At 39.5% G+C, this 26,164-nt stretch overlaps 1 protein-coding gene across 1 annotated transcript in view; it reads left to right on the top strand.

Annotated features, from left to right (window-relative positions):
* The window catches only part of PLPPR1 (phospholipid phosphatase related 1), a 156,862-nt gene that overhangs the window by 111,703 nt on the left and 18,995 nt on the right, over nucleotides 1-26,164 (top strand). Inside the window, exons 3-5 of the mRNA XM_058171791.1 lie at nucleotides 10,840-11,028; nucleotides 17,710-17,842; nucleotides 23,767-24,017. Coding sequence (XP_058027774.1) covers nucleotides 10,840-11,028; nucleotides 17,710-17,842; nucleotides 23,767-24,017 — 573 coding nt within the window. The remainder of the gene's footprint in view (nucleotides 1-10,839; nucleotides 11,029-17,709; nucleotides 17,843-23,766; nucleotides 24,018-26,164) is intronic.

Here is a 26,164-nt window from a genome sequence, read left to right as displayed (position 1 = left end):
CCCACCTTCCCACCAGTATTTAGAGAGACAGCAGCTCTGACCACGCTTTGCCCACAGAAGCTCGAAGCTGAAAGCACCAGCCTGAAGATGATGAGTGAGAAACCGAAACGTCACCAAGATACTCTTAACCTTACGGGAAAAGACCCAAATATGCCAAGACCCCCCACACACACACACAGTTGGGGTAGGGTGGGGGAGTTTAGAATTCTCACATCCCATTTATGGTGGTCCCAATCTGGAAGAAGCAACCATATGTTTGTAATTAAAATGAATGTGGGAATAAAACTAGAGCAATACCAAATTGCCATGTCATCTACCGGTAGTTTGCTTCTTATTGATGGTTGTTATAGGCACTATCAGGCAATTACTTTTCAAAAATGACTGTTTTCAATTTTCTTTAATTATTTTATGTTATTTATTGCTGGGTGGGAAGACATCTTGGGTCTGAGAACGGAAAGAGAAACCTGTTCATAGGAGATATTATGCAGCCTCTAACTCAGAAAACAAAGCCAATTTTTAAAAAAAATAGTATTAACAGTATTTCTACTAGTGATTGCTGCTAAGAAAAATGCAAAAAGGAGGTTCAGAAGTGATGGTACAGAGAAGGATAAGAGGAAGGGGAATCAAACAGGGCCAAATTGGAGGCAGTAGGAAAATGAAGAAAAGCTAGAAGGGAACTAATAAAACTCAAGAGACAGGGAAACTCAAGAAGAGATGAGTGAATGAAGAATTGCATTAATATATCTTTCAACATCTATAGTGCTTTTTCAAAGAAATGCACAGATGCTCACAAGAAGTAGTGAGTGGCATAAAGGAGAGGCAAGAGGTAAGGTCAGAATGAATGAATTACACAGAATATATGCCCCAAAATATCCTTTTCTGATCCATCTATCAGTGCAGATGGGAGTTTTTTTGAAGTATAAAACAATATATTGGGAACAACTTATTGTAGGTTCATAAGCAAGGAAAAGTGGAGGTGAGATAGGGAAAGTCTTAATAGTGTTTATCAAGAGATGGCTCACTTGTTGACATTCCTTAATGCCTACGGTAAGCTATTGGAATAAAACAGGGGATTATCAAAAAATGGAAAGGATTCCTGAAAAAATTCACTGCTGGTCAGTGGTGGGTTGCTCCCGGTTCTGTCTGGTTCTATAGAACCGGTAGTAAAATTGGCAGGAGGTTCCGCCCATCCTCCCGGACGTCATAAATGACAATCTGCGCAGAAGCGCAAGCGCATGACCCCATTACAAACCGGTAGTAAAGGTAAGAAGAACCCACCCCTGCTGCTGATGTATATGTAGACTCCAACTGATTCAGTGTTCTTCCTAGAAATTCTTGGATATTGCACTTTGAAATCAGAAGATGGGAATTGCATACAATTCATACAAATTCATACAATTGCATACAAATTCATACAATTCTCACCAAATTTTAATTTTCAACATTGCAGTAAGACATCATGTGATTTATTTGGAATTGGATTGTGTTGTAAAGAATTGCTAATAATTGTTGACATATTTAAATATTTAAAACAGTCTGTGGTTTAGTTTAAAATGTGAAACCGATTTTGATGGGAGAGAAGCATGACAGAAATACTGAGAATGTTCTGTACATACAGCCTTGACCACAAAACGATAAATAGGAATGGACCCATTATTAGTTAAATTTTAATCTACAGTAGATGTCGCATCCTCAGCTCATATTCTCATTTTAAAGCAATTCAAATTTATCAAGGCACAGATTTTAAAAAAAACCAAACAGCTTTGCTGCTTGTTGCAGACAATTTCTGGGTCACTGTTGAATTTGGATAGAATGCCCCCTGCTGATAGGTTTCCTGCACTTTATTTTGGTGAAATTAGAAAAACAAGGTTGCACAATCTTTTTGCAGCAATTATGTAACAGCAAGCTACCAGGTACAGTTTTCACAAGCATTCCATCATAATGTTCTCAGCTGATGCATTTTTTTGAAACAAAGGTGACATTCCACGTATGGTTGCCAAGTCACAATCAAAATGAATGGCCATTGTTAAATCTTGCTACTCAAGAGATTAAGCAGCTGCATGTTCTTTCTTGCCTTTTCTCCTCTCACAAACATTTGTCTCCACCTTCAGGATTTCAGCTGCATTATCCAACAGAAAAATGAACAATTGTATAGACTTGCACATGTTGGTCTTCACACATAAATGATTGGTTATGTGCCGTCGTCAGTGTCAACTCTTAGTAACCACATACATTAGTTTTTCTCCATAATGATCTGTCTTTCAATTTTTTTAATGATACACCCCATCCATTTTGCTGCTTGTCTTCTTCTTTTTTCTTTCTATTTTTCCTAGCATTTGAGACTTTTTTTCATACATAATTTGTCATACATTATCGTAAGCTTTAATGCAGCTTCTTTGGTTTGGCTTAAGATGTTGTATTAGCCTGCCATGATGGTTGACATACTATTATTTATATCTTAAACAAATCCATACAATGGAAGAAATGTATGCACATTTTAGTTTCTCATTAAAAATGCATGCAATAATCCAGACATAAAAACTCATTCTTTAAAATTTTTGAAAAATTAATTCAATTTATTATTGTAGAGCTACATAACAAAAGTTGGAATTATTGTTTTATGATAATGGTATTAGATCAGTATGTAAAAGAAATCGTTGTGGTCTACTAGCAGTCAGCAGAGCTAGCAGCGGAGTCAGCCATGGGCCAGTCCTGGACTCTGGGGAAGGCCCGGACAAGGATTCTGAGTCAGAGGCAGAGATGGGGCCAGGGCCATCTGGGAGCGATATGCGGACTTCTGAGCCTCCAGAGGTGGACAGCAGAGAGGCAGAGGAACAGGAGGAGCCTGTTCCTAGTGCATGCATGCAAAGAGCTGCCAGAAGTCAAAAGCAAAAAAGGACAATTTGGGAGTAAGGCCAGGAGATAATTGGCCCCTCCCATAAGGCTTAAAAGAACAGCAACGGCTCTTGGGCTCTTTGTAGGAAAGCAACGTTGCTACATTGATTTCTAGTCGGCATTTCTTGTTTCTGAACTTCGTGGGGCTTTGCCAAGAAAAGCCTGTGACAGGGTCCCAAAGAAGACAAAGTTTTGTGATAAGGCCGAAGAACTTTTTCTAAAGGATTTGTTTTGGAATTAATTTGAACTAAGATGAGAATGAAGTAATTCTCAGCTGTTCTAATAAACTATCTTTGTTTAGGACTGATTGTCTGGTAATAACTACTTGCGTTTAGGTCACAACAGAAGTAAACCAAGTAAACATTTCTCTATCCATACTTTTCAGAAGGCCTTTCTATATATTTTAGCTGCTTCTTATTGGATAGTCTTATAAATACTGTAGTTTTTTAAATGTAGTATTCACTTGAATTTGAGTCAGTGTTTTCCTCTGCATATCTACCTGGCTACCTGCCTGCCTACATATAGGTAAAAAGAGGTAACCAACCAAATCTAACATTATCACAGAGCATTTTGTTTTTTGAATGAAGCTACATTAAAGGTAAAGGTTCCTCTCACACGTATATGCTAGTCATTCCCGACTCTGGATTCTGAAGCTACCTTACAAATTCTGAAGCTACATTAGAACCTTCTAAAACTTAGGAAAATGTTTGGTTGACATCAGTAATGGAAAACACACTTACAGATTCTTGCAGGGAACTTTAGATAATCTATGTACCATAGTACATATTTAAATTCTAAATCATATTGATCTTCATTCCATAAGGTATAGAAGCTTCAAAGTAGAACTCTGATAACATCCCTAGATAGTATTTTCCTAGAAATATGATGTAATCGTGTAATGAATAATAAAATAAGGTTTATTGAGCCAAACTCAACCTTACTCTTCAACTTACAATGTGTCCCTTAGCTAATGTGAGTTCTGCAGGTAAGCGTGCAGTGGTGATGCTGGGTGAGCAGGATCTGTGGGGTCCAATTTTGTGGGAAGCAGACCCAAGGCCTGGAGGAACTCCAAAGAGGTTGGAATTGGAACATGAGGTGCCCCAGGAAGTTGGGGAGGCCTTGGGAAGTCCAGGACTGGGCCTCTACTAAGCGTCCCAAGGCCAGCTCTGTTGCTCCTGGGGCACATCATACTCTGCTTAATGACTATCCCATGTTCCCCCAAAAATAAGACTGGGTTTTATATTAATTTTTGCTCCAAAAGTCACATTATGGCTTATTTTCCGGTTAGGACTTATTTTTGGGGAAATACGATACTAAATGCGTCCATCTGGATGACAATCTTAACTGGGATTTATTTTGGAAGATTATATTATGAGCATCCTGAAAAATCATGCTAGAGCTTATTTTTCCGGTTGGGTCTTATTTTCAGGGAAACATGGTACATCAGGTAGAGCAGGAATGGCGATTCGTAAGTGAGGCAATCACATGGGTGCTTCACTTAACAGCTGTCACAACTTTAGACTGTAATGGGCAAGTTCCATTGCAGTTGTGAGTCAAGGACTACCTGTATAGCATTCAGAAGATAGATTTGCTTCTGAGCTCCGTTTCTTACAAAGCTTGTTTGGGTTATAGATGCAGAGGGTATTTTGTCCCTGACTTTGCCACTCTAAGCTTTGCTTTCAAGTAGTCAGCAGGAGGTTGCTTCACGAGAAGCCATAAGCAGTTGCTGTTATGTAATGTTATGTTTTTAAGTTAAGTGTGTGTGAGAGATTTGTTTAATACTGTACATTTATTTTTATTTTTGTTCGGAGTTCTGCCGTTTCATACAAAGGACAGCTGCCACACCAAATTTAACAACATATCTTGTCATTTATGAAAGAGTAACTGTGGGAGACAGTTCTTGACGGGTTTTTCTTTTACAAATTTCTTTCCTACAAAATTACTACTTTGTGGTTTACTACAAACAATTATCCATTATCCTACCTGTCACTCTCATTTTCAGGAGGTTGTAATCCATGGATAGGATTATGGGTTGGATGTGGGGAGCATGATGGGTGTGTGTGTATCAATTTCTAATTAAACATTAGAGGTTAGGCGCATGACTGTATGTTCCTACCAAGGATATGATTATAGAAATAGAAGGAGGAAGAAATCATAATCATGTACCATAGTCATCTCTGGTTTGCTGTCACTGGTGTTCCATAAAGAAGGGTGTGTAGAGGCAAAGTAATTCCCCTTGTATGGTAAACCTCAGTAGCTTTCAGCTTTTTATTCATAGCATATACTGGTTTGAATGGTAACTCTGTAAACACTCTCTAGAAATAAAAAACAACCGCATGAAACCTGGTAGTAAGTTGACATACATAGGATTGAACAATTAGGCTGCCTTTGCTTCTACTTCCAAATGTCACTTTTAATCTTCCATTTTCAACAGAAAAGGGCATAGTCTAGGAATCTCTCATTTGCCACGCACAAGAGTCAGATTAACTACTGTGAGAAAATTAAATGAAAGTCTAGCCTTCTTTGGGATATTAAATATTTTGATGGAGGGAAAAAATGCACGACATTCTTCAAACAGCATTGTCTGCAAAAAAATCTGACAAAGCATTAATGCCCCCTGCTGCATAATCTTCTGAAGTTCTGTAGAAGCTTATGCAAGTTTAAATAGAAACACGGATCAGCGGAGCTCAAGGACTAGCTAATATTCAGCACTTAAACTCTGGGGTGTCTTTCTCTTTTTTCTTTTAATTAAAGTGAGGGGAAAAAGAACTGTGCAGCGAGATTTAAAGGATACATTTTAAGAGAATTTTTACAGGAAATTTGGAACCCTTCTTAAGATAAAAAAAATTACAGTTTTTTTTCCTGATATTTTTTTTTGTGCCTACTAAATTCTACAGAACCAATTATTGTTCGCTTGTTTCTACTCTTCGGCATATTTCGGGAGAATCTTGCTGGAACCAAATCACATCTCTGCCACAGACTGAACCCAGTTTGAATTTCTGCACACAAGTACATTTTCTCAGATGAAATATTCTTCCAAATTGTTTTGTAAATCTCAAATTAGCCTGGTAAAAATACATAGCAATAGCACTGAGACTTTATATACTGCTTCACAGTGACATCCCTCTCTAAGCAGTTTCCAGAGTCAGCATATTGCCCCCAACAATCTGGCTCCTCAATTTATCGACCTTGACAGGATGGAAGTCTGAGTCAATCTTGAGCCTGTCAGGATTGAACTCCTGACAGTGGGCAGAATTAGCCTGAAATACTGCATTCTAACCACTGCACCATCATAGCTCTCGCCACATAGCAATAGCACTTAGATTTATATACCGCTTTTTAGTGCTTTACACTCCTCTCTAAGCAGTTTATAGTGGCAGCATATTGCCCCCAACAGTCTGGATCCTCATTTGCTGTTGTTTAATGTCATGTATGGAACTAGACCAGAGGCATCAAACTCAATTTCATTGAGGGCCGCATCAGGACTGTGGTTGACCTCAGGGAGCTGGGTGGGCATGGCTGACTGGGTGGGTGTGGCCAGCTTGATGCTACTTCCCAAACTGCTGGGACGTTTCCTCTTTGCATTGGGTAGACTGGGCCAAAGCCACGCTGGCCTGATCTTTCCTCTTCGCATTGGGTAGACAGGACAGCCTCATGGGCCAGATCCGACCTCATCACGGGCCGGATGCAGCCCACGGGCCTTGAGTTTGACACCCCTGAACTAGACAGTGACAACCTCTTTGGCAGATAGATAAAACTATTTTTATTTTAGTTTTGTGTGATGTTTATACACAAGTTTGTTTATGGATGATAAAATGGATGGTCCCACAGAAGAAAACTAACATACTTTTGGCCTAAGTTCAGCTATAGGTGAAGTCCTTCTTGTTTTTGGTTCAGGTCTCTAAAATTCAAATAATCAGATGATGATCAGCTGGTTCAGTTCAGCTTCTATTGGTAATCCTCAATTTACTGATGGCTTAACAATAGTTGAAGTTATGACAGCCTTGGAAAAAGTTATTGATGACCCATCCTCAAAGTTACAACCATTACGCTGCACCCACATTCGCATGATCACAATTCGTGTTTTTAGCAATCAGCATTTACCCCAGTTGCAGCATCTTGTGATTTCGTAATTGTGATTTGCCACCTTCCTAAACAGCTTTTGACCAACAAAGTCAGCTGGGGAAGCCAGGTTGCTTAACAACTGTGCAATTTGCTTAATGTACTTATGATTCACTCAACGACTATGGTAAAAATGGTCATAAAATCCGGTCTGGTCAAATGATGACTTGTTTAACAACCCACAATCCTAGCAACTGAAATCCCAGTCCCTATTGTGGTCCTAAATCAAGAATCACCTGTATTTTTCATCAAGCCCAGTTGCTCAGTATAGTGAAACAGCTGGTAAGTCTAAAACAGTTGCAAATAAAACCCTGTGTAACCAGTCTGCGTGCAGAGACAATTAAAGTGGGGAGATGAACTATGTAAGTCCTGCTTCATCCATACTCCCTCCCTACTCAATTTCATGAAAGGATGAAAGAGATTATGTGAATGAAGTTTGTCCAAATGCAAATTGGTTTCTCATGTGATTATGCCATTTGACAAACTTTTCATTCTCAGGAGCGTGATACATACTTCCCAGAGAATGTGCTAATACTATAGAATAGAATTTTTTATTGGCCAAGTGTGAGTGGACACACAGGGAATTTGTCTTGGTGCATATGCTCTCAGTGTACATAAAAGAAAAGATACCTTCATCAAAGGTACAACATTTACAACACAAATGATGGTCAATATATTAATATAAATTGTAAGGATACAAGCAACAAGGTTACAGTCATACAGTCATAAGTGGAAAGAGATGGGTGATGGGAATGATGAGAAGATTAATAGTAGTGCAGATTTAGTAAATAGTTTGACAGTGTTGAGGGAATTAATTGTTTAGCAGAGTAATGGCCTTCGGGAAAAAGCTGTTCTTGTGTCTAGTTGTTCTGGTGTGCAGTGCTCTATAGCATCGTTTTGAGGGTAGAAGTTGAAACAGTTTATGTCCAGGATGTGAGGGATCTGTAAATATTTTCATGGCCCTCTTGATTCGTGCAGTATACAGGTCCTCAATGGAAGGCAGGTTGGTAGCAATTATTTTTGCTATATTTCTTTTTTCGTTCTTTATTAAAACTCAAGAAAGTTCTAATTCAAAGCCTGATGTCTATGTTAAATTGAAGGAAGCTAGATAAATTGGAGATTAATTCGCACAAGAAATTTGCTTTTTGAAAACTTGATAAACATACAAGGAAATAATGATTCCATTATGCTGGATGGGACTGTGCTGTCTCTGTTCTTCTGAATTCATCTCTGACCTTTGATGGTTATGATAACTCAGTTCAGTTTGACTGGCTTATCACCTTTACATGACAACTGGCCACCTTTTAATTTAAGGGAGGGCTGTTTTTTTATCTTTTCATAGTTTTTTTATAGGCCTTGAACTGGTACTTGGTGTGGGATCTAGAATGGGTTTTCTGGAGAACCAACAGTGGAGAATCTTTTCCCCACACAGCATCTAAGTACTGAAGGGCAACAACTACTACTCTTCCTGAGGGCTGAGCTCACACAATACTCTATGCCACATTTCGCTTTGTTGCATTGTTCAAAGGTTGCGTGAATCCAGATTTTGTCTTCATGCAGCTGCCTTCAGTTTTTCTTCCCTAAGTATCAGGACAATGCCTCTCTTTCTCTCTCTTGCTAGTTGTAGTACTGCATTCTCTAGCTAAACTGCGTATTCTTGCAGATGGTTAGACCAGACAGCCATCTGTTTTGGTTTGGCATTGCTCCCAACTTAGCCTAGCAGAGAAAGGAGAGGGAAGTGAGGTTGCAGTAGGTATTTAAGTGAAAAAAATGTTTTTCAAGGTTGCCTTTTTTTTTTTCTTCACAAGGAGGCAGTGTGGTTCTCTTCATCATTTCTACTTTACTGTATCCCTGAGAACTGCTGCTCTACATTGTGTTTTTGTTTTGGGTTTCATTTGATTTGCTTTTATGTGATACAGTCTTTATAGCAACAGGAGATATGGAAATTTGTATCATTTCTCATTTAATGTAGGGGTTCTCAATGCATAACAGTCCCATTTGTGAAGGAGCAAAGAAATATCTTGTCTGCTTCTATTTTTCATGGCATATCTAGCAATTTAAAAATATGGTAGCAAAGGAATATGTTTGAGGTAATAAAAGGAAAGGAAAACTGATTTTAGGTTGCCCCAGAACTGAAATACAGGTGACTTGACTTACGACCACAATTGAGCCCAAAATTTACATTGGTAAGCAAGATAGTTATTAAGTGAGTTTGCCCCAGTTTCTTGCCGCAGTTGTTGTTAAGTAAATCTGGCTTCCCCATTGACTTCGCTTGTCAGAAGGTTGCCAAAGGTGACCCTGGAACACTATAACTGTCATAAGTACATGCCAGTTGCCAAGCATCCAAATTTTGATCACATGACCAAAGGGATGCTGCAAGTGTGAAAAATGTTCATAATCACTTTTTTTTAGTGCTGTTGTGAGAAATCTACATTTTGCTTATGAAAGACATCATATATTTTCCTCAGTCGGGAAGACAATACTAGGCATCAGCAGAAATGCTGTGTCTTTTGCGCCTATGTTAACAGCCTCTTTATAGCATTGACAAATTCATTCAGTTGGATTTCAGATCAATTCCTCTCTTCCAGTAGATTCCTTTCTTTTATTTTATTTACTACTTTGTAATTATTATTTCTTTCTGAATGAGATTGACATTGAGTGAGCCTTGTAATTATTTAATATGGCCTATCAGAAGCTTTTAACAGACTGCATGAGGAGAAGGGAATTTCTGGGGTTCCAAGTGGGTTTAAATTTAGCACTTTCAGCCTGATATTCTGAACTTTTTAAAGAACTTTGTTAAACTATTTTATGTATGTTGCATGTTAATAATTTGTGTTGCATGCTAATAATTTGTGTTGCTTTTAATTTGATCATCCTATTTGTATGTATGCATGTTAATAATTTGTATTGCCTTTAATTTATTATGCTGTTAATTTGATCATCCTACGTGGATGGAAAGGGAAGACATAAATCAAACACATTAAACCATCAATCAATCACTTTAAAACAATAACCCGAAATAAAAGCATAGTACTTTCCATGGCGGCAGGGGGAAGGAGCTTGACTAATTTCCAAACCAAATTAGCTGGAATATTTCAAACGTTCTCCTTAGACCCATTTCAATCAAAATCTGTGAGATGGACAGGAAACAGATTTAAAAATAAATAAAATGATTAAGAAACAGAATACTGAGTACAACAGTAAGATGCATCCCAGCCCAAAAAAGAATTCAACCCCCAAAATACGGCATATTCTTTAGAGAGCTAAAAATAGGAAGTAGGTGGAGAGAGAACAGCAGAGGATTGTCAGTGTCACTGTTTTGCTTCCTTTCTTTCTGAAACTCCTTGGCTACGTTACTATGCACCCTCCAGAGTAAATCTCAATAGATGCCCCCCTCCCCCCCGAGGTGTCTTCTCCATCTGTATGTTCCTTTTGTCGGCCTTGTGTGGTGGGGAGTGTTTATTCCAGCCCAAATTTCTTAACTGATAGGATGTATACCCTGTTCAGGGCTGCCCCATTTCATTTGCATTGATCCGTGCTGCTGGTAACAACTACACACTTTGGACTAAGTCGGGGCTGTACCTCCTGTTCTTTTGTGAGGTGCTTGGTAGTCCCAAAACTTTCCTGGGAGTAGAAGGGGGAGTTACTTTGCGATTTATGAAAGAAATGCTCCAGAGGGCAGACATTCATCCCAGCACATTCCTGCACCGATGTGGGCATTGCTGCTGAAATGGTAGCAGTGAGAATGGAGGGTGGCAATTGTCAGAGGCATAAATCCTGAGCAGCTGCTAATGTCTCGTTGTCACCATGCTGTATTTTCAGCTTGTTATTATGGCCGGGACGGTCTTGCTCGCCTACTACTTCGAGTGCACGGACACTTTCCAGGTGCATATTCAAGGCTTCTTCTGCCAAGACAGCAATTTGATGAAACCGTATCCAGGAACAGAGGACGAAAGCTTCATTTCCCCTCTTATCCTCTACTGTGTACTGGCTGCAACCCCAACAGCAATTGTAAGTAGATTGAATATATTAAATATATATGTACATGCATATTTTAAAGATCCTTTATTGGATTGTTGATTGCCGACTTCCCAGAGAAGAGATTCTATTCCTTTTCCATCCTCATGATTTTTATTTAACTCCGTAAATGTCAGTATAGTCATGAGGAGTCCGGCATAACTTCAAGGCATCTTTATTTATTTGTTTTTAAACTGAAGCTTTTGACAGACATGGCATGTTATCATAATCCCTTTGGAGGTATTAATTATCCCGCTAATTAATTAATTATGTGTATGTGATTTCACAGGAAGACAAAACCCCATGTTACATATTTCTCAGATGAAGTGCAGTAGCTAAGTGTTTCTCACTGGGTAAACAGCTTCACACATTTAGATCAACCATAATACTTCGATGTAAATGATTGGTGTTGGAGTTTATCACCATGAGTTCTCGGGGAGTTTAGTAAATAAATGCTTTTAGTAAAAGCAAAATGAGAATCTTGTAAGGAGTGTGAAGCTTCACATGCTGAAGGCAAAACTGACTGCTTTAAAAAATATTTCAGCTGAGTAGTGCTTATGAACGAATAACAAAATGTTGCCTTTTTTCAAATCAAATGTTGGTTTCCCAACTCTTTTCAATATAATTCCCATGCCAAATAATTGAAGGCTGTCATAAGCCCAAGATAATTATTAGTTAAGAGATAAATGCCAAAAAAAATGTCCTGATTGCTTTTCTTTTCACATGAGACATTAGCTTCTTTGTATACAAAGCAAATAGAATCAGCCACCAGTTTAATTTAAAATGCTGCTTCAAATAAACTTCTGAGACATGTTTGTCTAGTTCCTTTTGTGCAACCTGATTTGTTTTTCCTTCCCACCAGAATATGTGTTACACCTGTTTGCAATTTTTTTCCTTAAGTTCACTGCAAGAGAGATTCAACAGAAGAATAATGAGCAACATATATTAAGCACATCAACTAGATGAGAATGTCCATATAGGGTAGGCTCAGCTTAGCTTCTTATTCAAATTCAGAAGTCTTAACCCAGCATCCTTACAGGACGTGCACAGCTGTGTGCAATATAATTAGTTGATAGTAAGAGTGCTATAGACCTACTTTCTTCCACCCACATTTTTGGAAAAGGTTTTTTAATGTCATCTCCTGTTTTCAAAGAAATGGTTTAAAATAAAAATGTCAAAAACTCGGAACGAACGTGCAGGTTAAATATTCAGACCACACTTGCTAAAATGTTCCAAAGTAGGAAATATCTGCTGAAGGTATTGCAAAAGAGATTGAAAGCTAGAAGGGAAAAAGTTTTGTGAGCTTTTAAAGGTGCATTTGTAGTCACAAATGTACAGGCTTCTAGAAAGAGAGGTCTTTTTAAAGGAAATAATCTGGAAAGGTATTTGAAGAGTGTTTACTTGCTATCCACATTCATCAAAGGCACGTTCAATAAGGATGACCATTCATATGCCCTTTATGCCATTTCATGGTAGGCAGACCTGACAGCTATAAAAAGAGATTAAGTACTTATTATTGTCCCTCTCTGAGATTCTTCCATATGTTCTACTGTCAAATTGGCGGCCCATGGGCCACATGTGTCATGCTCAGGCCATGCCCACCCCAGCTCCCTGAAGGGAAAAATGTTGCGATACGTCACGTGACGGCAACATGACGCCGCGAGTTTGACATCTGTGCAGTAGAACCTTAGCTAATTAACTTTCCCCATCCTATGTAAATGTATTGGGATATATACAGGATCCTTTAACACTGATGCTTAAACACACAGCCCCTAGCCTGTGCTTGGGGAAATAACAGTTTTAAATGTTAACAGTCTTATCACTTTTGTGCATAAATGCAGTGCATGGAATTAATCCACCAAATCCTTCTGTGACACACTGTATTTCATGCACCCAAAATATAACTATGAAGGATTTTCCATGTAGTGTAGAATCAATATACAGCAGGTACAGAATGACCCAAATCCCCATTTCAGGGATTTCTGATTTGCAGTCCACATTTCTTCAAAAGAGCTTAGATCACCACATGTAGGAGTAAATTAATGCCTTGCATGTAAATTCATTCACTCCTTCATCTGGGATTTTTATTTGAAGTTCTTTGATTTGGTAAAAACGTGCTTCCTTTACCTGCTAATTTTCTGTCCAGTGATTGAAGCCATGTTAAGGATAGAGCAGGAATTGATGGTCACATGCTTGATGGTGAAATCCAAAGTGTGCTTTTCTTTTGCGTTGTACTCCAGGACAACTGGATAGCATGAACTTATTGTTATATATGGCAGGCACAGTCAAAGTAGGTTATGCACACCAGGGGTGAAATCCAGCAGGTTCTGGCAGGTTCTGGAGAAGTGGTAGCAGAAATGTTGAGCAGTTCGGAGAACCGGTAGCGGAAATTTTGAATAATTCAGAGCAGGGGTCACCAACCTTTCCGACCTCAGGGACCACTAAGTCCATAATTTTAAATCCTGCAGACCACTAATATGATCTGCCTAATGACTGGCTGGATGGGTGTGTCTTGGTGGTCATGTGACTGGGTAGACGTGGCCAACTCCTCGCCTCCCCGCCCGGACTCCTTTGGACCCCAACAGGAAGAAGTTGTTGGAGATAAGCAGCCACCATGAGAAAGAGTTGGCAAAACAGCTCAGTTCAAATTGGATCTGACCGAGAAGGAGGCTCAGCAAAAGCACCTCACTGAGAACTACTAGCATAGGTTTTCCAAGCAGAGGAAAGACCTGCAGGAGTGCAAGGCCAGGTACCGGCACCTGGAGGCTCAGCGGGCTGAGATGGTCAGCCAATTCCAGGCCATGATGCAGTCCCACTGGAACAAGGTCCTCCGGCTCTTTGCCACCAGTGGCACTTCCCTCCAGTCTTCGCCCAAAGCCCTGTATTGGAGGCCGAAGCAGACCCCAAATCGGAATTTCTGCCCCCCTCTGCCCCACACAAAAAGACCTTGAAGGGGAGACTCTCTGCAGCATCACAAACGTTCATTACACGTATCTGGCCCAGGGGCCGTAGTTTGAGGACCCCTGATTTAGGGCAATATTAAAAATGCAAATAATTTCTCTGCGGACCACCAAAATTTTCTCATGGACCACCAGTGGTCCATGGACCACCAGTTGGTGACCGCTGGTTCAGAGAACTGGCAAATACCACCTCTGGCTGGCCCCAGAATGGAGTGGGAATAGAGATTTTGCAGTATACTTTCCCTGGAGTAGGGAGGGAATGAAGATTCTGCAGTATCCTTCCCCTGCCACACCAAGCAAGCCACACCTACAGAATCGGTAGTAAAAATATTTGGATTTTACCACTGATGCACCTCTACAGGTAGTCCTCAACTTACAACAGTTCCTTTAGTGACCATTCAAAGTTACAGCTGCACTGTAAAAAGTAACTCATGGCCATTTTTCACACTTATGACCGTTGTAGCATCCCCATGGTCATGTGATTTACATTCGGATGCTTGAGAACTGGTTCATATTTATGATGATTGCAGTGTCCCAGGATCATCTGATCATTTTTGTGATGTTCCGACAATGTGAATGGGAAATTCAGATTTATTTAACAACTGTGCTACTAACTTAACAACTGCAGTGATTCACTTAACAACTGTGGTAAGAAAAGTCATAAAATGGGGCAAAACTCTCAAAACAAATTTCTCACTTAGCAGTGTAAATTCTGGGCTCAATTCTGGCCGTAAGTTGAGGATTACCTGTATTACTGTATTACCTGTATTACTTTTATGACTGGGAGATAGGCCGATGCTAGTGACTGGCCCAAAGTTATCTAGTGCTTTTCTGTGGCTGGGGATGGACTGGAATTTGAGTCTCCCTGATACCATAATGGCTACGCTACACTAGTCTCCTGTATAATCTTACTTACCAACAGAAATTCTTAATGTCACTGCTTCAGTCAAACTGGTAGATTATTATATCTAGCAATACCAGCAGTAGTTGTGTTTCTTGAAAATAAGTGCCCAAAGTGATTGAATTGCAAGAGATTCAAGGGGTGAAGAAAGCATCATGTGAGGGATATGTCCTATTTGCCAACTAAACATGCCTATACAATTAAGAAAGCTAAATTTGGTGTTGTGGTTAAAATGTTGGACTAGAAAGTGAGACCAGTCTGCCCTTAGGCATGGAAGCTCACTGGGTGATTTTGCTAGCTGTTTCTCAGCCCAGCAAGTTTGTTGTGGGCAAAAATTGTAGGAGAAAGAGCTGTGTATATCATATGAATCTCATGAATGAAAGGCTAGATATAAGCTAAATAAATAGTAACCAGTGGAGTCTGAGGAAAGCAGCAGTTAGGAACTGGTGGTGCACCTGACTGGAAGGAGGAGAGGTTGCTAGAAGAGACAGCACAGAAGACAAGACTAGCTAAATGTAAACATTCCTATAGCTATTTATTTGGAAATGGGGTTTCTTTGGGACTTCCTGTTGTATAACTCTTTATATTATGATTATCATTAGTAGTAGTAGTAGTATAATTACTATGACTATCATTACTATGTTGCTTTGCATAGACACTGAGAGCTTCTGCACCAGAGACAAATTCCATTTGTGTCTATTCACACTTGGCCAAATAAATTATTCTATTCTATCTTTTGGAAACTTTAGCAACAAACTACCCAGCATCATTATATATCTGGAAATAACATAAAAGTTGGTTGGGTAATGTCTTTTTCAAGCCTCCAGTTGCAGGTAGTACAAATGGGAGAATTCTGTTTCTGTGTCTGCCTCAGAGATGGGTTTCAGCAGGTTCTGACCAGTTCTGGAAAACCAGTAGCAGAAATTTTGAGTAGTTTGGAGAACCAGAGTAAAAATTATGACTGTCCCCGCCCCCATCTATTATCTGCCTCCCAAGGCCCAGCTGATCAGGAGGAAATGGGGATTTGGCAGTATCCTTCCCCCAGAGTGGGGTGGGAATGGACATTTTACAGTATCCTTCCCCTGCCATGTCCACCACACCACACCCACCAAGCCACGCCCACAGAACTGGTAGTAAAAAAATTTTGAAACCCACCACTGGTTTGCCCAAAGGTATTCTTTAACTGTGGTTAATTTCCTTCCTGGCAGAAAAAAAATCAGAGATCTTTATAAAATATCAAGTCTTCTTGTGTGCCTGCATCATTACTCCACCAGCACTCAGATTAATAATAGTAAAGAAGCTGAAGAGAATGGGAAATAATAAGGGAGAGGGAAGAAGAGTTTTAAAACCCTCGGAAAATAAGAGGAGTCAGAGAGGGAGAAGTAGCAATAAAAACAGAAATACAACTCTTTCCAAAAAGAAGAGCACCACGAGGATTAATTCCTTGCCCACATTGTATGTTTATTGCATAATGAATTTGATAACCTTTATAATCTACAAGGCTTATTTATTGCCATTTTTGCTTTTAGTATAGCTGTTCCATATTCTTTTTCCATAGTTCTTCCTGCATCCAACTGAGATTCAGCAGCACACAAATTAAAAACTGGATTAATTTTTAAAAAACAGAAAAATATAATCGTTTCCCCTATTAATTTGTTACTAGGTTCTGTTCCTATACTGATTGTACTGATAACAAAAAATAAATACATCTTGTAAAGAATAAAATTGTGTTACTCCCAACTAAGGGTGATTAGCAAAATATAAAATAAATTTGATATAAGTAGAAAATCATCAGGCATACCCCTGCCCTCACATTAGCAAGTGGGGGATTGAAAAAGTGTCATTTGTTTTGCAATTTATTTATTTTTTGCTTATTTTTAAATTTAACCTTTTAGATATTTAAATAGATAACCTGTGCCCTCATTGGGTCATCATTTCAGAGATATTTCCTTCCCAGATTCCTCAGTGCTTTTAATAATGGCATAGCTTCTGTTGTACTTCCTTCATTGAAAAAGTTGGGATACATTCAAAGATGGATCACCCTTGAAAGCATACCACAAGTCAAATACCAGCACTGGAAATGCTTTATGACATTTTGTATCGTGTCATAAACTGCTTTATGATCATGTTTATGTCATAAAAGTGTTTTATAAACTTTGCCCAATTTCAATCCAAGGGAGTCATGGGTCCCAGATTTTGGATGTATTCTGCATGTTCGGCCAATGTCCCCCAATCTTTTGGGCATCAGGGACCTGTTCTGTGGAGAGAGGTTTTCCTGTCGACCAGAGAGGGCATGTGGATGGGGCTTCGGTTGTTTGCGCGGCGCGGTTTCTGACATGCTTTGGCCTGGTGCTGACCGGGCCGGGGGTTGGGGACTCCTGTGTTAACTCATTTAAGGTAACTTGGTTCAAAAAGTTTTGCCTATGATGCACTATTCCATCCAGCTAAAAGTTATAGGATTCAGAATTTTAGTAATATATAGAAGGTAACCTTTGGAGAATTAAAGACTCAGTCTGTTACTTCAGATGTAAGCTAGTGAACTGTAGTAAATGGTTAGTTAATCTCTTAATCCAGAGATGGTCATCCAGAAGAGGTGAAAACTCAAATTTATCTGACTTCTCTACTACTCCCACCAGTTGTCTGCTATCAGTGTTCTGTTCTCTGCTCTCATAGATCAGGTTAAGAAATGGAGGGGTGGGATGGATTAACATCCCTTTCCAGAGAGGTTTCCAGTTCTCAAGGGAAGTTCAGCAGTGACCAATGCATTTGTCTTTGTGATTCTCAGCATTCCCCCTTTCCCCTTCCCTTTTACAGATTTTTATTGGAGAGATATCTATGTATTTCATCAAGTCCACCAGAGAAAGCTTAATTATCCAAGAGAAAACCATTTTGACAGGAGAATGCTGTTACCTGAATCCACTACTTCGGAGAATCATCCGATTTATAGGTAAGCATAAATAATTAACACATTTGCACAATAAAATAAGCTGAACTATTTTATATATTTTAGGCACAAACCTCACATGTAAAGATTCAGAGAGAGAGAGAGAGAGAGAAAGAGAGAGAGAGAGAGAGGGAGAATTTGCTAGCTCCAAGATTTTGAAAGCCTTTTTCTTTAGATTTTCTTTTGTGGCATTTTTCTCGCACAATATTTCACACCTAATCACATTTCATAAAGCTTAGTGATATAGAAGGCCTTGTACAGTTTGATTGATAACCAGAGACAGATTCTCTCAAAGGGCATGTGACAAAAGAAAGGCAAAACTGTTTTCTTCTTTTTCTGTTCAGAACTAAGAAATCAATTTCATTACGGGAGGCCAACTACTAACCTGCCATTCTGATGACACTTGGCTGGCAACCATCATTTTTATTTTCCATTAGTTTCCCGTAGCAGTCTTGATTTTCAGCGGCGTTTGAAGTAGAAGTTCCAGCTAGAGGCAGCCTCTAAAAACGGATTACAAAAATAAAATAGTGGTTTTCTTCCAGAAGTTGCATGAAGAGATGAAATATAGGTAGTCTTGATTTATGACCACAATTGAGCTCAAAATTTCTGTTGCTAATTTGTTAAGTGAATATTGCCCCATTTTACAACTTTTCTTGCTACAGTTGTTAAGTGAATCACAGTAGTTGCTAAGTGAATCTGGTTTCTCCATTGGCTTGGCTTGGCAGAAGGTCATAAAAGATGATCTTGGGACACTGCAACATCATAAATATGAATCAATTGCCAAGTGTATGAATTTTGATCACATGACCACGGGGATACTGCAACAGTTAAGTGTGAAAAACAATCATAAATCACTTTTTTAGTGACATAATTTTGAACTGTCACTAAATGAACTGTTAGAAGTCGAGGACTACCTGTATAAAAATAGTTAACACAGCTGCATGCTCTGCTCTTGGTAGGAAACAGGGGCAAGTCTCCAGGAGAGGAGGAGGAGCCAGGAAGGTCCAGCTTCCGTATTCTTCCATGAAAAGATATTCAGATTCAGCTGAAGTCCTAATTCTGTGAAAGAATTGGGAGAAATTTGGATCTAGGCAGCAATCAAGTTTTTGCTATTTCAATAGAACTCTTTGACGCTTGTCAATCCATTATGATTATTCCCTGTGTTCTCATGAGCAAAACAAAATAATTATGTACTTTCTTTTCCGGCTGAACTATGTCCAAGGAATCAGGTTTAGCACATTTCACGCACTCTGTGTTTCACATGTATTATCTAAATCGTATTAGCAGCCTAGTAGTGTTATCCCCATCTTGCAGGAGGAAACTGAGTTGTAGAATTAATCTCTTATTAGTGGCTTCCTTGCGTGTATCCATTTTAAATGAAAATAGAATTTAAGATTTCCTGCCTCACAGGGTAGCTTGGTTCTTTCCCGAATGAAGTAATCGAAATGAAAGACATCACTTGCGAGAAATAAAAAAACATCCATATTTTAATTCTTTAAAAACATGTATTTTAAGCAATGTCTATTGCATTGATAAGAGGTAAAGAGTCTATTAGAAAATCTAGGAAGTGCTTTCACTCTGGTGCTGAAATCTAAACTAATCAAACAATCTCACCTGCAGGACTTCTGCTAAAAGCACTTTTGTTGTGACTAAATGTTTATTATCGGCCGAAAGCAGCTTCTGCTTTCAATTAGTCTACATCCCAAGTATTTTCTCTTTCTGTCTGCCTTCTTTAATTTCTTCTAGTTAGAGGATTAGGTAGGCTGGGCTTAACGTGAAAGTTGCTTCCGTTTAGATGGCTTTCATCTGTCTATAAGCTTCTGAAATATGTAGCTCCTTAAATGGAAAACACTTTCTTTAAGTGGATCATTTTTAGAGGCAGAATCCCCCGATAATGGAGATTTAAAAATAAAGCATCTGATGTAATTAAAGAAGATTGATTATTTCTCATATGAGATGTATTCATTATTACTCTTAATATAAGAATGCAAAAGAAAAACTGAAGAGGCTCAGGTCAGTGATCATGAATTGTTAAGCATAGTCGCACCTGCTTAGAAGTTGGATGGGAAATCACAAGGTCTAAAAAAATACCATGGACGTATTCCTGTACTATTAGAATAATAAATAAATCAACACTGGGCTGGAAAACCTCTAGGCCTCCAGATATTGTTGAATGCCAGGTCTTATCAGTAGCAGCTAGCATGACCTCTACCATAGTTAGGAAGTAAACTACTTGTGGCCATCTTGTGTCCTCTTTTCAGAGATATTTCTTTACCTAAACAGAAGCAGAACGGCCACAGATTGGCAAAAAAAAAAAAAAAAAAGTTGGAATGGGAGCTTCTGACTTCCCCCTTGACAATGCTTATGGGAAGCTGGGAAGAAGGATCAAAAATCACTCCTCCTCTTCCTTGGTTGACCTGAGGAACTGTCTGTTATTTTGCTTGTGGGGGGGAGAGACAAAGGGAGTCACAGACCATGAGGAAAACTGCACCCCTGCTCCCCATCCTGGTATATCCCCAAGAGCCCCTCCTTCCAGAGAAAAACAAGACACCCCGTTGACTGCCAGCATCCCCCATTCAGCCCTATCTCACCAACAGACATCCAAGTCATCCTTTATTCTTGAGCCACAGTGGTGCAGTGGTTAGAGTGCAGTACTGCAGGCGACTTCTGCTGACTTCTGCAATTTGGCAGATCGAATCTCACCAGGCTCAAGGTTGACTCAGCCTTCCATCCCTCCGAGGTCGGTAAAATGAGAACCCAGATTGTTGGGGGCAATATGCTGACTTTGCAAATAGCTTAGAAAGGGATGTAAAGCACTATGAAGCAGTATATAGTGCTAAGTGCTATTGCTAAGTTGCTAATCCTTTCCTTGCCACCCACTGCTGTTAAAGAAATTTCAGACTTCAGCCTTGGTTCCAAAGCAGCGAATAACTGCTCACTTGCAGGTCTTGCCACCAGCTGATTGGATGCAGCAGGGGGAGTGGGAGTGATTTCTGACTTCCTGCTGGCTTCCCCATTGACTTTGCTTGTGAGAAGCTGTCAGAAATCATTCTCCTCAGTTTATCTGAGGAATTGCCTGCCAGTTTGCTGGGTGGGTGAGGGGGAGAAATATAGTTTTAGACTGAGCTCCCACCCTCAGGGAAGGAAGAGGGCTGGTCTACCGACAATTAGCATTCCCAGCCAGCGTACCTTGAAGTATAATGGCAAACATGAGACTCTGTGAAGGTGGTAAATGTGAGCATTGGTTGCAAAGTTACTCTACAGAGCAATTATTGACTCTGTCATCTGCACCTCTATAATTGTCTGGTTTGGTTCTGCAACCCAACAAGACAGACACAGATTTCAAAGGATAATTAGAACTGCAGAAAAAACAATGGCTACCAACCTGCCTTTCATTGAGGACCTGTATACTGCACGAGTCAAAAAGAGGGTAGTGAAAATATTTACAGACCTCTCACATCCTGGACATAAACTGTTTCAACTCCTACCCTCAAAATGACTCTACAGAGCATTGCATAACAGAACAACTAGACACAAGAACAGTTTCTTCCTGAACGCCATCACTCTGCTAAACAAATAATTCCCTCAACACTGTCAAGCAGTTACTAGATCTGCACTACTATTAATCTTCTCATCGTTCCCATCACCCATCTCCTTCCACTTATGACTGTATGACTGTAACCTTGTTGCTTGTATCCTTACAATTTAGATTGATATTGTTTCGTGATTGCTTATTTGTATCCTGTGACTATCATTAAGTATTGTACCTTAGAATTCTTGATGAACACATCTTTTCTTTTATATACACCGAGAGCATATGCACCAAGACAAATTCCTTTTGTGTCCAATCATACTTGGCCAATAAAAAAAATTCTATTCTATTCTATTCTATTCTTCATCACTGTTGTAACCTCAAATTATCGCTAAACATAGTTGAAGCTGTGGATGCTCCGTATCTGTACATTTATGATGGAGCAGCCCCATAGAATGGCAGCACTTAGCTGATACGGAAAATTAAGCAAGGGTGACCATAGTCAGCCCTTGGACGACCATAGATGGAAATGTAAGTATGGACATAGCAAGTGGCAGCACCTCACCAGCTTGGGGCTTGGAAACTAAGCAGGGAATATCAATGAAAAATTATCAGGAAATAGACTAGGTTGTAGGTAGTAGAATAAAGTGGGAATTTGAAAAACATGCTAAACAAAAGGCATGATATTCTATTTCCATACTGCTGTGAATAAAACTGGATGGACATGTCCATTAAGTCAGAGGGTTGAACACAATACAAGGGAGCCCTGTCTTGTCCTGTCCTTTCCTTACCTTACTTAGAATAACTTTATTGTCACTTTGATTGTACACTAATTGGCATACATTAAAATGAAATTTCATTGCATACAGCTCTCAAAGGGTCTCCACTTCTAATATACATTACATAACCTAATATACACTACATAGCCATGACAAAATACATACAAAATGATGCATATACCCACATATCTTATATGACACGGGGAAACAACACAGTTTAGTTTGGATGTATACATGTACATGGCAAGAGAAACTAATCTTGTGAGTTTGCCAGACAGATGGCACAGGGAACAAAGCTGTTACAGAATCTGGTACTCCTGCTAGAAATACTTCGAACCCTCCTCCCAGAGGGGAGCAACAGAAACAGACTGTGAAGTCGGTGTGTGGGGTCTCTAACAATGCTTTGAGCTCTAAGCACATAGCACTATAAGCAGTATCCTGAATGACAGGAAGCGAGCTTCCTATAATCTTGGCTGTCCTTATCACTTTCTGTATGGACTTTCTCTCTGAGACACTGCAGCCATCAAACCAAACAGTGATTCAATTTATTAAAACGTTCTCAATTGTGCTTCTGTAAAAAGTGGTGAGGGCAGAAGGAGAAAGATGTGCTCTCCTCATCTGACATAGGAAATGCAGAAGCTGGTTTCCACTCTTCACTAAGGATGATGTGTGGAGAGACCACTTACATTACCTTACCTTGTGTCTGTCTGTCTGTCTGTCTGTCTGTCTGTCTGTCTGTCTGTCTGTCTGTCTGTCTGTCTGTCTGTCTATCTATCTATCTATCTATCTATCTATCTATCTTTTTAGTATTTCTTGACTAGATGGGGTATTTCTGCAATCTTTTAATTGTGGCAAAGTGTACCTGTTAAAACTGAGATTGTTTACTGACAAAAGGGTTTTACTGAGAAAATAATGAAAGTGTTTTCCAATTTTCCAGGAGAGAAATGGAGATTGTATAAACTTTCCATCCCAAAACGCTTATCCTTGCTTCATTTAATCATAGCATAGTCAACTATCCTAATGTTCTGATTTTTCATTAGATCCTAACCATTTCACTGTCCTCATTAGTACAATTCTGAATTGATTACTTGAAGAAGACTTGCTCCATCTCTCTCTTCATTTTCCTCCACATACATATCCATATTATGTTTCAGAACATTAATAAAAGCTGGGTTCTCATTCTTTATATGTGCTAGGCAATTGGTGCACTTAATTTGAACAAAAGCCATACTTTGACCGTGGCCAACACTAACATAAAATAACATTAGGCAACTTTGAAGGGCTCAAGTACATTTGAATGTCTCTATATCTATGTAGGTGTTTTGTTTTGTTTTCAAAATTGGCAGCCTCCACATTTGGTTTAATTACATTTATCCTTATTTTTAAATCTCAAAAGATTTGATTGCAGATATTCATCTGGTAGTTTGGACTTGACCTTCAGGTTTTTTTTTTCTTCCTACAGTAGTTCTATTGCAAATTTTACTCTCGCCCCCCCCCCTTTTTTTTTTAATCCCAGGAGGGGGAAAGAAGTTGTTATTTTTCTTCCACGTCTATCGTGTTTCAGTTCTGAATAATAATTCCACTTTTCTTGTTGTTTTACCTTTTTCTTCTCCCAGGAGTATTTGCATTTGGTCTTTTTGCTACCAACATATTTGTAAATGCTGGCCAGGTAGTGACAGGAAACTTGGCACCCTATTTCTTGACTGTGTGTAAACCCAACTACACTGGGAGTGACTGCCGAGCTCATCACCAGTTTGTTAACAATGGGAATATCTGCACTGGCAACCAAGACGTGATTGAGAAGGCGAGGAGGTCTTTTCCATCCAAACATGCTGCTTTAAGCATATATTCAGCCTTATACGCTACAGTAAGTACCTAAAGAGGTTCTATTTTTGCCTGTTCTGTGCTTCACGTATCATTTCTGACTTCTTTAATGCCCTCTCATTTCTCTTAAGGCCTAAATGCAGAATCACTGAGATCTGCCATGCCAGTCCTGTCAGGCTGTACCATATCACAATCATACAGGTAGTTCTCGAGATACAACAATTCATTTAATGATGGTTCAAAGCTATGACAGCGCTGGAAAAAAGTGGCTTATGAAAGGAAGGTTTTCCAAAAATAATGAAAGGGTAATGGATGGGTACCCAAATGATGCAGCAGAAGGAGATAAAGGGTAAGGCAGAGGAAACACTCAGTCTGTGTCTCCTGAGGCATTGCCCTCTTCAAGATTCCAAGCCATTTGATCTAACCTAATTTCTGCCTGAATTCATCAGAGTCCTCTATTCTGAACTTCATTGTACATCTCTAAAGCTTTTCTATTCCTCTTCTCCTTAAAATTGCAAATAGAAGGATAACGAGTCACTTTCTCTCAAAGTTTCAATCACTTTTACTTCTTCAAATAATCCCTCCCTGTTAATAAGAATTAAATCTAAAATAGCATACTTCTTCACTGTTTTTCAAAAAAAAATTTTTTTTATTCAAAACGTTAAACTACAAACTCCAAAAAAGGGATTAAAAAAATACAAAAACAAAGCAAAACTAGACGACCTCCCCCAAAAATTATATGTGCATAAAAATAAAAAAGCATACATATAAACTGTCCACCCTAGTTGAATACTGATTAATATATTTCAATAGTAATAATTTCCTCCTCTTTCAAAACAGACACACAGTTTATGTACTTATACAACTCTGCTTACCCAACCCATTTGACCTGACATCAATTTACTATATATATAAAAAAGCATAGTTAGCAGATAAAACCAACAGCTCGCAAAAATAGGATGCGCAGAGGATTCGGGAGGCCTGCAGAGTGCTCCTGGGGGCTGGGGAGGGCAAAAACACGATGCATGGGGGGTTTCATAAAAACAGGCCCATTTTTTGCCCTTCCCAGCCCCCAGGGACATTCTTTAGGCCTCCCAAACCCTCTGCAGGCCCCGTTTTTGCGAAAAATGGTCCTGTTTTGGCCTCCCAACCCTCCTAGGTGTCACATTTTTGCCCTCCCCGGACCCCAGGAGCACTGTGTAAGCCTCCCAAACCCTCTGCAACAGTGGTAGGATTCAAAAAATTTTAGTACCAATTCTGTGGGCATGGCTTGGTGGGTGTGGCAGGATACTGTAAAATCTCCATTCCCACCCCACTCCAGAAGAAGGTTACTGCAAAATCCCCATTTCTTCCCAATCAGCTGAGATTCGGGAGGCAGAGAATAGATTGGGGAGGGGCCAGTCAGAGGTGGTATTTACCGGTTCTCTAAATTACTCAAAATTTCCACTACCGGTTCTCCAGAACTGGTCAGAACCTGCTGAAACCCACCTCTGTTCTGGAAGTCCCGTTTTTGCAAGAAACAGGCCTGTTTTTTGCCTCCCAAACCCCCCATGCGTCGCGTTTTTGCCCTCCCCGGCCCCCAGGAGCACTCTGCAGGCCTCCCAAACCCTCTGCAGGCCCCATTTTTGGCCTCCCAAACCCCCCCACCACGCATCACATTTTTGCCCTCCCAGCTCCTAGGAGCACTGTGCAAGCCTCCCATAAATCTGTGCATCCTGTTTTTCACAAAAACGGGGTGTACAGAGGGTTTCAGAGGCATCTTATACTCTGGTGGGTCTTATAGTCCAAAAAATACAGTAACTCTTCGTTATTTCAGCCATCTTCTGACAAAAATACAGAGTTAAATTTGCACCAAATGTCAAGATGGACAAAATCTCCCATTGTTACTATCATGTGTTTCTTTGAAAAATTGGCTTTCTTGAGAAGACCTTATCTACCGTATATCTTCTGCCTGTCTACAGATATCCCATAATGATATCTCTTTTGTTTCTCTCTTCTTTTATTCTTACTCAATTGCTCTCAGCAGGATTTCTGTGCTCTTATTTGTGAATTTCTGTACCGGCATCTGCTTTCTTTACATAGAAGTGCAATGCTCCCTTCCTTCCTGTTGAGTCTGTTCCTTTTGTATAAGCTGTAATCTTCCAGGGCTATGTTACAGTCATGTCCCATCAAATGACAGTGATGCCTATT

Source organism: Ahaetulla prasina, chromosome 2 (genome assembly GCF_028640845.1).
Source record: "Ahaetulla prasina isolate Xishuangbanna chromosome 2, ASM2864084v1, whole genome shotgun sequence".
In the NCBI taxonomy this organism is placed as follows: Eukaryota; Metazoa; Chordata; class Lepidosauria; order Squamata; family Colubridae; genus Ahaetulla; species Ahaetulla prasina.
This window is presented reverse-complemented; position numbering and strand designations above follow the sequence as displayed.